General features: G+C 58.0%; 2 protein-coding genes across 5 annotated transcripts; one reads left to right on the plus strand and one right to left on the minus strand.

Moving 5' to 3' along the window:
- Positions 1 to 509: 509 nt before the first annotated feature.
- On the plus strand, positions 510 to 6455 carry C1QTNF4 (C1q and TNF related 4). Its single transcript, XM_033205740.1, has 2 exons — positions 510 to 1383; positions 5333 to 6455. Exon 2 carries the CDS (start codon positions 5338 to 5340, stop codon positions 6325 to 6327), a length of 990 nt encoding a protein of 329 aa, XP_033061631.1. The 5' UTR covers positions 510 to 1383; positions 5333 to 5337; the 3' UTR covers positions 6328 to 6455.
- Positions 6456 to 6928: 473 nt separating this feature from the next.
- Positions 6929 to 10087, minus strand: FAM180B (family with sequence similarity 180 member B). Of its 4 annotated transcripts, none has more exons than XM_033205741.1 (3): positions 9204 to 10087; positions 8261 to 8331; positions 6929 to 8042 (listed from the first exon to the last, which is right to left on the minus strand). In XM_033205741.1, exons 1-3 carry the CDS (start codon positions 9340 to 9342, stop codon positions 7647 to 7649), a joined length of 606 nt encoding a protein of 201 aa, XP_033061632.1. In that variant the 5' UTR covers positions 9343 to 10087; the 3' UTR covers positions 6929 to 7646. The 4 variants fall into 4 exon arrangements, with proteins under 4 accessions (XP_033061632.1, XP_033061634.1, XP_033061633.1 ...); XM_033205743.1 differs by having other exon boundaries at positions 8233 to 8331; positions 9204 to 9238; XM_033205742.1 differs by lacking the exon at positions 8261 to 8331.
- Positions 10088 to 10155: the final 68 nt, after the last annotated feature.

Consider the following 10155-nt stretch of genomic DNA (forward strand, 5'->3'; position numbering starts at 1 on the left):
CCTTGAAGCAGAGCCAATCACCTCTACCAACATCTTCCTAGAGACAAATAAATTAACTGGGGTTGGGTAACTTTGAGAGCTCCAAAAGGAAAGCTCCAGAGGACGAGGGGTCCGCAGGGGTTCAGGCCTCTCAGGGACCACAGAGCAGACCTGCGGCAGAGGCAGGATTAGAGCCTATGGCTCCAGAGTCCACCAGGGCCAGGCAGAGGGCACCAGCTCTTGGCTGCTAAGAGTAGAGCGCTTCGAAAGTCATCCACTCAGTCAACATCTACTGAGTGCCAGGCAGTGTCATCACCTCTACAGCCATCATGGGAGAGAACAGCAGCCTAGAGAAAGGGAGTCTGAGCCCCCCACCCCATGGGCTCGAAGTCCAGAGTAGAGGCCAGCACTAGTGCCTCTGTTGAGTGTTACCGTGGGAAGACCGCTGTTCCCAGCCCGGGTGCCCTGCTGGACTCCTGCTAGCCTGGCCCCAGCGAGGCAGGGTGTCAGTTTCCCTCTCCAGAGGCCTTTCTTGCCCACCTATTGCCCTTCTCAACCCTGTTCCTTCTTGCAGGAGCAACCTTTCCAGCAGAAAATTCCATTCTACCCCAAGGACTCTTCTCCTTACTGCCCCTCTCCCAGGGGGATGCAGACTGCCTTCTCCCTCTTTCCTAACGGATGGTGGGCATTTTCCGATTTGGAGGTGAGGAGGAAAAACTAGGTTATTTTCAGCTCTTCCTTTACTGGCAACATTGACCCATTTATCCTTCTCTTCCTTCAGACCCCTCCCCCAAGGCCACTCAGCTTGGACATCTGTCCCAGCCAAAATCTCACCTTCCACTGTCCTTACAGCCCAAAGGCTAGTCCAGTCTCTGAGTCCAGCTCTAGCCCTCTCACCCCACACCAGGAAGGAAGCTGGACTGTAGAACGCTCTGGGCCACCCTGCGTTAGCCGCTGCCTCTGGCCTCAGTTTCCCCAACTACCCAGATTAATGATGCCTGCTGTCTAGACCCAGAGGACGAAGCTCTAAGGAGGTCAGATGAGGAAGGGTCCAGTGCTCGGCGCAGGCTCCGTGCGGAGCCCCTAGGCCCCGCAGCTCGCCCCTCCCTCTCCCCCTACTCCCCTCCTCTCCCCCGCCTCTCCTCCCGCCTCTCCGCTCGCTCGGCTCCCTCTCTGGCTGACCTTCTCTTTCCCTCACGCCTCCCCACGCCCGGCCCGGGGCCCCAGCACCCTGTCCGCTGCCGCCTCAGAGCCGGGAGAAGCAGCCGGAGCCCCCGCCGCCCCCGCCGCAGCGCGGGCGGTCAGTGCGCAGCCCGGCGCCCGCAGCCCGCAGCCCGTAGCCCGCAGCCCGCAGCCGGATCGCGGGCTCAGACCGAACCCGACCCGACCGCCGCCCCCAGCCAGGTGAGGGCAGCTCAGGAAAGGCGGGGAGCCGAGGTTTCCCCTTTACTGGAAACGGGGGCTGGGGAGGCGCAGGGAAATTGGGTCCTTTTTTCTTGAAAGGAGGACCTGGGAGCCTTTTCGTGAAACAGGCACAAGGGCTTTCATTCCGAAGCGATGGATGGATGGAGGGAAGGTCTCGGGGGAGAGGGATTGGGATACCCCTTTCTGGTTTTTGTTTTTTAAAAATAAGGATTAATTGGCTTCTGTGAAAGTGGGACTTCTTGGAAGGATGAGGGGCTTCCAAGGTAGGTTGGGGAGGGGGCTCTGGCAGGGCTTGAGGGAGGGGTTAACTGGTGAGTGGTGAGGCAAGGGGGAGCTCTGCAATCCCCTCAGCCTGCACCTCCCGACTTGGCTCCGGGGCTCTGGGTCTGCCCAGTTCTGTGTTCCAGTTTTTCTCTTTGAAGATGACTATTTTGAGCCCCACCTGGACAGAGCCAGAACAGCCATTTCCTTCCCTGGAGCTATGACACCCACCTGACACACCCTCCCACACCTCTGACCTGCTCAGGGAAGGGGGTTCAGGGAAGGATGAGGACCCAGGGATCTGGGAATTGGACAGTGTGGGTGAAATGGAGGCTGGGTACTGGGCACACAGGAAGACCCTTGGCACTGGTGGGGTGCACCAACCTTTGTCGGGAGGTTGCTGGGCAGCTTCTTCTGGGGCATGACCCACTAGGAAAGCAGCGGTGTCAGGAAAAGCTGAGCTGTTCCCCATGCTCCCAGAAGACAAAGCACTAGAGAATGTGTTTGCTTGCTTTTGTTTGGTTTTGCTTTCTTTCTGTCTGCCTCACCCTGGATCCCAAGACTCATTCCCCTGATCTCTCCTAGTTTTGCAAAAAGGTAAACTGAGGCAGAGGACAAATTGGGTGGACATACCTGTGTCTCGGAGGGAAGAGTGACAGAGAGGAAGTCATATGGAATTTGAGTCAAAAAATCTCAGTGCTCCATGGGTGACCTTGGGCCAAAATGCTTTCCCTTGTTGGGCCTCAGCTTTCTCACCTATAAAATGGGAGAGGGCCCACCTGTCTTGCAGGTTTGCAGAGATCATGTGTTACAAATTAAAAGAAATTTGTAAAAGGGAATGTACTGGACACTTGTGAGGTGCCGTCTTCACCACCGTGGATGGCCCCTTCCCTCCTCCCTGTCCTAACCAAGGGTATCACTAACCCATAGGACACCTTTGTGAGAATTAGAAAAGGCACCTCCTCTGGAAGCAGACAGCATTCAGTTGGGTTAGCAACTTGGGGTCTTTATTATGAGAATGAGAAGGTGGCATACTTTATCCCAGGTGCTGCTCTTAACATGTGGAGTGTGAGCTAGATTCTAGCTAGGATGTTCTGCACATCTACATGTGGCAACCCCTCTCAGCAGGGCCCTGACACAGAGCTACACATACTTACAGGGTATTTTCTAAAGCAGCCCACATCCCAGGCTGTCTCCAGCTCATTTCTTTCCTGTTTCCACATCAGGGCCTTTGGGTATTCAAGCCCCAAAGTGCATGCCCTACTAGGAAGCAGGATGGAATCCCTACATCAGACAGTGACTCCTTTGAGTCAAGCAGTGCCTTCACCAAGCTCTCAGGGGCAGGAGTGACTGAGTCCCTAAACCCTTACATCAAGAACTGGACCAGATCACTTTTGTCAGGGCAACCAACAGAAGCATCTGCACCTCTCAGCACTGCCATTGACAAACCATGTTCACACCTATCTCAGAGCACCCCCACAGCAAGCCTGTGTGTGAGGTTTCTTCCCCATTTACATGGAGGAAGCCACGCCCAGAGAAGTTAGGGTACCTGCCCAGGGTTTCACAGTGTGAGTGGTAGAGCCAGGACCCGAACCCAGATCTGGCTGGCTGTCCTCTCCAATCCATCACTCCCAAGGAACAAAGCTGCTGACTTCACAGCCTTGCCAAAGCCCTGCTGGAATTGTTGCTCTCCCTGTCCATCCCCGGTAGCCCCTGGCTCGCCACTCCTTCCCCTGAGTAACCAGCCTCCAAGCAAAGAGAAAGGAGTCACCTTCTCTTTTACTCTGATTTCACTGGGGAGCAAGCTACCTCAAAGCCCAACTGTTCTCGCCTCCTCTGTGCAGGAAGGGCCCCTGGTGAGGCCAGGAAAGGGGTCAGGGAGCAGCGATTTCCTTTCCTGCTCAGAGGGGTCTTAAACAGTAATGGTCATGCAGAGCATTGACACAGAAAGCCAGTGCCTGCGTGAGTAGCAGACCAAGGACCATAAAATAACCACAGGAAAATGCAGCCAACTGGAGCTGAGGGGAACTCAGAGACCCCCCTGAATCCCCCGGGTTACCAGGGCCCCTGGGTGTCAAACAGGAGGTGTAGGGGCGAGCCAAGCAGACAGGGCTGTAGGCTTCTTCAACCAGAGTGTTTCTGCTGGTCTGTGTGCAAGCTTTCACTTAAGAAAGGGGTTTCAGCCGGGTGCAGTGGCTCACACCTGTAATCCCAACACTTTGGGAGGCCGAGGCGGGCAGATCACAAGGTCAAGAGATTGAGATCATCCTGGCCATGGTGAAACCCTGTCTCTACTAAAAATACAAAAATTAGCTGGGCGTGGTGGTGCATGCCTGTAGTCCCAGTTACTTGGGAGGCTGAGCCAGGAGAATTGCTTGAACCTGTGAGGCGGAGGTTGCAGTGAGCCGAGATCGAGCCACTGCACTCCAGCCTGGCAACAGAGCCGGACTCTGTCTCAGCAAAAAAAAGGGGGGGTAGGGGAGGGGTGGTTTCAAGGCCTGGCATGATGGCTCACGCCTGTAATCCCAGCACTTTGGGAGGCTGAGGCAGGTGGATCACTTGAGGTCAGCTCAAGACCAGCCTGGCCAACGTGGTGAAACCCCATCTCTACTAAAGATACAAAAAATTAGCTGGGCGTGATGGTGAGTATCTGTAATCTTAGCTACTCAGGAGGCTAAGGCAGGAAAATTGCTTGAACCCGGGAGGCAGAGGTTGCAGTGAGCTGAGATCAGGCAATTGCACTCCAGCCTTGGTGACAGGGTGAGACTCTGTCTCAAAAAAAAAAAAAAAGCCGGGGGAGGTTTCAGTGTGTGGGTATGCACACACACACACACAGAGGTTTGGAGACTCCTAGCTTAATCCAGTGGTTCTCAGCGTGTGGTCCTTGGATCAGCAGCATCAGCAGCATCCAGAAACGTATTAGAAATACAAATTCCTAGCCAGGCATGGTGGCTCACGCCTGTAATCCCGACACTTTGGGAGGCCCAGGTGGGCGGACTGCCTGAGCTCAGGAGTTCGAGACTAGCCTGGGCAACACGGTGAAACCCCGTTTTCTACCCAAAATACAAAAGAAGTTAGCCGGGCATGGTGGTGCACGACTGTAGTCCCAGCTACGGGGGTGGCTGAGTCAGGAGAACTGCTTGAACCCGGGAGGTGGAGTTTGCAGTGAGACGAGATCATGCCACTGCACTCCAGCCTGGTTCACAGAGTGAGACTCCGTCTCCACAAAAAAAAAAAAAAAAAAAAAAATGCAAATTCTCGCTACTTGGGAGGCTGAGGCACGAGAATCGCTTGAACCGGAGAGGCAGAGGTTGCAGTGAGCCGAGACTGGGCCATTACACTCCAGCCTGGGTGACAAGAGCAAGACTCCATCTCAAAACAAACAAAGATATGCAAATTCTCAGGCCCATCCCAGAACCTACTGAATGAACTCTGGGGATGGGGCCCAACTATGTATGTTTGAACACGCCCTCCAGGTGACAGTGAGGCGCGCTAGAGTTTGAGGAGCACTGAGCTAGTGCAAGGATGTAGGAAAATTGAAACCTACTTGTGGGTATAGGGCAGGGCTGGGAAGAGAACCCTTGTCTCCCGGTGGAGAGGTGGAGAGCCGAAAGTTCGGAGGCCGCCCTGCCAACCCTCCTCTCCCGCCCCTCCGTCTCCCTCCCAGGCTCCATGCTGCCGCTTCTGCTAGGCCTGCTGGGCCCAGCGGCCTGCTGGGCCCTGGGCCCGGCCCCCGGCCCGGGCTCCTCAGAGCTGCGCTCGGCCTTCTCGGCGGCACGCACCACTCCCCTGGAGGGCGCGTCGGAGATGGCGGTGACCTTCGACAAGGTGTACGTGAACATCGGGGGAGACTTCGACGCGGCCACGGGCCAATTCCGCTGCCGCGTGCCCGGCGCCTACTTCTTCTCCTTCACGGCTGGCAAGGCCCCGCACAAGAGCCTGTCGGTGATGCTGGTGCGGAACCGCGACGAGGTGGAGGCGCTGGCCTTCGACGAGCAGAGGCGGCCCAGCGCACGGCGCGCCGCCAGCCAGAGCGCCATGCTGCAGCTCGACTACGGCGACACAGTTTGGCTGCGGCTGCATGGCGCCCCGCAGTACGCGCTGGGCGCGCCGGGCGCCACCTTCAGCGGCTACCTGGTCTACGCCGACGCCGACGCCGACGCGCCTGCGCGCGGGCCGCCCGCGCCCCCCGAGCTGCGCTCGGCATTCTCGGCGGCGCGCACGCGCAGCCTGGTGGGCTCGGACGCCGGGTCCGGGCCGCAGCACCGGCCGCTAGCCTTCGACACCGAGCTCGTCAACATTGGCGGCGACTTCGACGCGGCGGCCGGCGTGTTCCGCTGCCGCCTGCCCGGCGCCTACTACTTCTCCTTCACGTTGGGCAAGCTGCCGCGTAAGACGCTGTCGGTGAAGCTGATGAAGAACCGCGACGAGGTGCAGGCCATGATTTACGACGACGGCGCGTCGCGGCGCCGCGAGATGCAGAGCCAGAGCGTGATGCTGGCCCTGCGGCGCGGCGACGCCGTCTGGCTGCTCAGCCACGACCACGACGGCTACGGCGCCTACAGCAACCACGGCAAGTACATCACCTTCTCCGGCTTTTTGGTGTACCCCGACCTCGCCCCCGCGGACCCGCCAGGCCTCGGGGCCCCGGAACTGCTGTGAGCCCCGGGCCAGAGGCGTGCATGCCGGGCCGGGCCCGCGGCCCGAACGCGTCGCGCGAGCGCCACGGCCGCCGGGCGCGCCTGGACTCTGCCAATAAAGCGGAAAGCGGGCAGCGCCCGGCAACCCAGGCCCCTGCGCTGTCTTGACTGCGACGCATTCGCTGGGGGCAGGCGGGATAGGCACTGACTACTGCGGGCCCGCAGGCCCGGGGAAGGGGTTGGAGGTTGGAGAGCAGGGTCCCCTCAGACCCTGGGAGGGTGAGGAGGTGGGAATCTGGTGGAACTACATTCGCCTAGTCCGTTGGGGGCCTCCCTTTCATATCCCTACCTGGTCCAGCCCTCTGACTCATCATTGACCTACGACCTCAGCCTTAGCCCCCGGCTGATGCCTTTCTGTGACAAGGAACAGCACCCCATTACCCCACTGGGGGCATGAGATTCAAGGAAACAGTGTATTCCTTGTTCCAGCAGGGCATGGGAATGGGATGAGGAGTTGACACCTGGTTGCCCTGACTCTTGCCTTCCCAGGATGGGGAGAGTGATTTGCCCAGAGCAGGAGTTAGACCGCTTATTCCGACATAGAATGACACAGGCTCCGGGAGGCCGAAACAGAACATTTTATGAGAAGAGCAACACAGAATCAGGGCCACACCTGGCCCAGCCCACCTCCGCTTGTCTCTGCTTGGTCTGCCAGCCTTACTCCCCCATCTGAGGTGTTCACCCGACGCTTGTTGAGATATGGCCTCCCTACCCCAAAAGAGAAAATGTTCCTCCCTCCCCGTTTCCCTCCAGCCCTCCAACAGACAGAACTCAAAAAGTCTATTCTCCCAACCCAGATGGGAACTTGGAGGCTCAGGGACCCCAGATCCTTGGTTGTGCCTAAAAGGGGGTGCTCTGCACCTAGAGGATTCCTGTGAATTCCACAGGACCTATCACAGACTGCCAGGGTAGGAGTTGGAAGGTCTGACCTGGCCTTACTTGGGGCAGCTTCCCTTTCAGCATCTCTTGAACACACTTCTCAACCCTGACCCCTGATCTCAGCACACACACACACTGCCTGCAAGTCGTGCCCTTAGCTCTGTGGCCACTCCTTGTGACCCACAGCCTGGGTTCTTAGCCTCTCAAGATCCAGGAAACAAGATCGATTGGGTCAGGCTAAGCAGAGAGGGGGTGTCCAGGGTGCAAGCCAAGCCCAGAGATCTGAACACAGTGGAAAAAACCAGATGCCAGACAGAAGCCCCTGCCCAAGATGGGTCTGCCTGGGGGATTGAGGAGGAGATGGGAGGGGTTAATAGCAGGTGAAAGAGCAAAAGGGGAGAGTCAGGGGAAGGGGTCAAGGATGGAGGCCCAGGACCCTAGGGAAGGGGGCTGGTCTTGGGGGCAGAAACCCTTGCATAGGTCCCAGAGTGTTTCCTGTGCCAGGCGAGTGAAGACCTGGGCCCAGCGGCCCCGTTCCTCAGCCTCACTAGCTGCGTGGAGCCGGTAGACGCAGGACAGGCCTGTGAGGAGCAGATGTTCAAAGTCCCAAGTGCTAAGAGGAGGCCCCTTCCGCAGGTCCTGGAGCTGCTGCAGCCGCTGCTCAGCGCCCTCCAAGTCACTGGGCACGTGGTGCTGCAGGAGGAGCCTGAGTCGGCGGCCTGGGTGTGTGGACGCTAGTTCCTCATCCTGGATGTGCAGCTGCCCCATGACATCCAGCTCCAGCCCAGCCCAGAGCAGCTGCAAGGGGAGGCATGTAAGGGGTGGGCTGTGGCTTCGGGAGCAGGGCGGGGAGCAAGAGTGGGCTGGGGGAGGGGGCAGAAGCAGGCAGCAGGACCCATGCTGGCTTGTCCCCGCCAACCCCTAGCAGGTCCACCCTGAGACATCCCCCTTCCCAACCCTGAGCTTAGGGACCTCTGGACATGCCCACCCTCACGTCCCAGGCTGGGAGGAAAGACCTCAAACATCACTTCCGGGGCCTCTGGCTTCTGCAGGCCACCTCCCACGCTGGTGCTGTCCATGGGCTGCCCTGGGGCAGCAGAGAGGAGTCAGGCCCCTGCCATGCTACACTGTGAACACCCCAGCCTCCCAGAAGTGTCCCTCTGCTGCGTGGTAGAGGTCCCGAGTGCTTCATCATTCTACAAAAGGGCAGGAATGCCATCCCATGCCCCCGTTTCCCCTCCCTCTCATGCACACACATGCACATTGACATTGACTCTCCCAGGCATAGGTCTTCTGATCTCAAAAGCATCATTCCAAGCGTAGTTACCATGTTGGCAAATGCCCAGGACTCCTCCTCTAAATTGCACAATGCCCTTGGTAAAAAGCTCCAGGCCAACGGGTCACAAGACCCTTCCCCACCCTCCTCCTCTCCCTATAATCATCTGAGGACAGAGTCACCTAAAACAGTGCCAGTGACTCTCCCAAGGACAAGGACCTCTTTGGGAAGAGCCTACTCTCCCTGCTCCTTCTCAGCAGTAAGGGAGGGAGGAGGAGGACAGGGCAGGGAGGACAGGGCAGGGGAGGATGTGAGGCAGGGACCACAGGGCAGGGGAGGATGTCTGTGGCAGCTCCCTCCGGCCCACACCTTGGGGTATTGCCTCACCCTTGTAATGTTTGTTCCAAGCCGAGACAGGTCAAGAGACCCTGCTTTGGGCATCAGTGGGAATGAGCCCAGGGCCAGCATTAAGAGCACCTAGGGCTATCTCCCTAGTTGTCACCTGTATCTTTCCAGTTCTGGGGGGGGCGGCCCACATTGTCACCCACCACAGCACACATCAGCCTGGTACCCACCATGCCCATACTTCTATGCCCGACTAGCCTCAAATAGAGCCAGCTGTTAACTGCTGTCAGCCAGCAGCCTTCCTTGGCTCCTCTCCACCCACCCTGAAGCCCCAGTACCTGCATGGTGCTGGGTTGTAGTCACACCAGAGAGGAGGCAAATGGCTACCACCAGGCAAGCCAGGAGCTGCAGGGTCGCAGCCATGCTCCACCACGTCCTCTGAGTTTCACTCTGTTCAGCAGTTCTCTGCTCCCTCATCTGCCTGCCACACACCTCGGCTCCAACTTTCCACTGCAGGCTGCTCCAGAGCTCTGTAATGCGTGTGATTCTTCAATGCTGAACAGGGAGGGGCTGGCTGTGGCCTCGGTCACCTCCCATGGGCTCTTTCCATCCTGGGGAATCTTTGGTTGTTGGCAGGAGCCTGGCTCCCTGCTTGTCAGGCCCTCAGCCTGTTCCTGCCCAGCTGGGTGGTATGCTTAGTTAATAGGGAAAAGGTGTTTGGTAGCAAATAGCTCTAGCTTGGCCCTCCCAAAGGGTAGGAAAGAGCCCAGGCGGTAAGACCATCTTACTGTCTGCACCCTCAAAATATCCTGCAACTGAGACCAGCCCCGACACCCAGTCTGGCCCAGCCCAGCCTCTGTGGAGCCCTTCAGCTGCCAAAAGCGTCAGCTGCAAAGTCTTCCAACTGCATGGCGGGCTGGCCCGGCGGCTCTACATACAGGCAGAGCCAAGCACTCCCATCTCAGGCACTCCGCCGCAGGCTGAACAGACCCGTAGACCAGCTGGACTAAGGAGTACTGTCTCCTGGCAGACAGACAAATCTGCAACTCCTGAGTGGTTTTTGCCCCAGCCCTGGGACCTCTTATTTCCTAACAACATTCTTAATTCAGGGTGGGCACGGTGACTCATGCCTGTAATCCCAGCACTTTAGGAGGGCAAGACAGGATGGCTTGAGCCCAGGAGTTCAAGACCAGCCTGGGCAACATGGTGAGACCTCATCTCTACAAATAAAAAAAGTAGCTGGGCATAGTGGTACACACCTGTGGTCCCAGCTACTCAGGAGGCTGAGGT

Source organism: Trachypithecus francoisi, unplaced genomic scaffold (assembly GCF_009764315.1).
Source record: "Trachypithecus francoisi isolate TF-2019V2 unplaced genomic scaffold, Tfra_2.0 Lachesis_group8, whole genome shotgun sequence".
In the NCBI taxonomy this organism is placed as follows: domain Eukaryota; kingdom Metazoa; phylum Chordata; class Mammalia; order Primates; family Cercopithecidae; genus Trachypithecus; species Trachypithecus francoisi.

Excerpts from the sequence above, each read along its gene's own strand:
- C1QTNF4 (XM_033205740.1), top strand. The coding sequence starts at position 5,338 with ATGCTGCCGCTTCTGCTAGGCCTGCTGGGCCCAGCGGCCTGCTGGGCC.
- FAM180B (XM_033205741.1), bottom strand. The coding sequence starts at position 9,342 with ATGAGGGAGCAGAGAACTGCTGAACAGAGTGAAACTCAGAGGACGTGG. Across the intron at positions 8,332-9,203 it reads TACAACCCAGCACCATGCAG|GGCAGCCCATGGACAGCACC; the intron begins GTACTGGGGCTT and ends CTGCTGCCCCAG. Across the intron at positions 8,043-8,260 it reads CCCCGGAAGTGATGTTTGAG|CTGCTCTGGGCTGGGCTGGA; the intron begins GTCTTTCCTCCC and ends CTCCCCTTGCAG.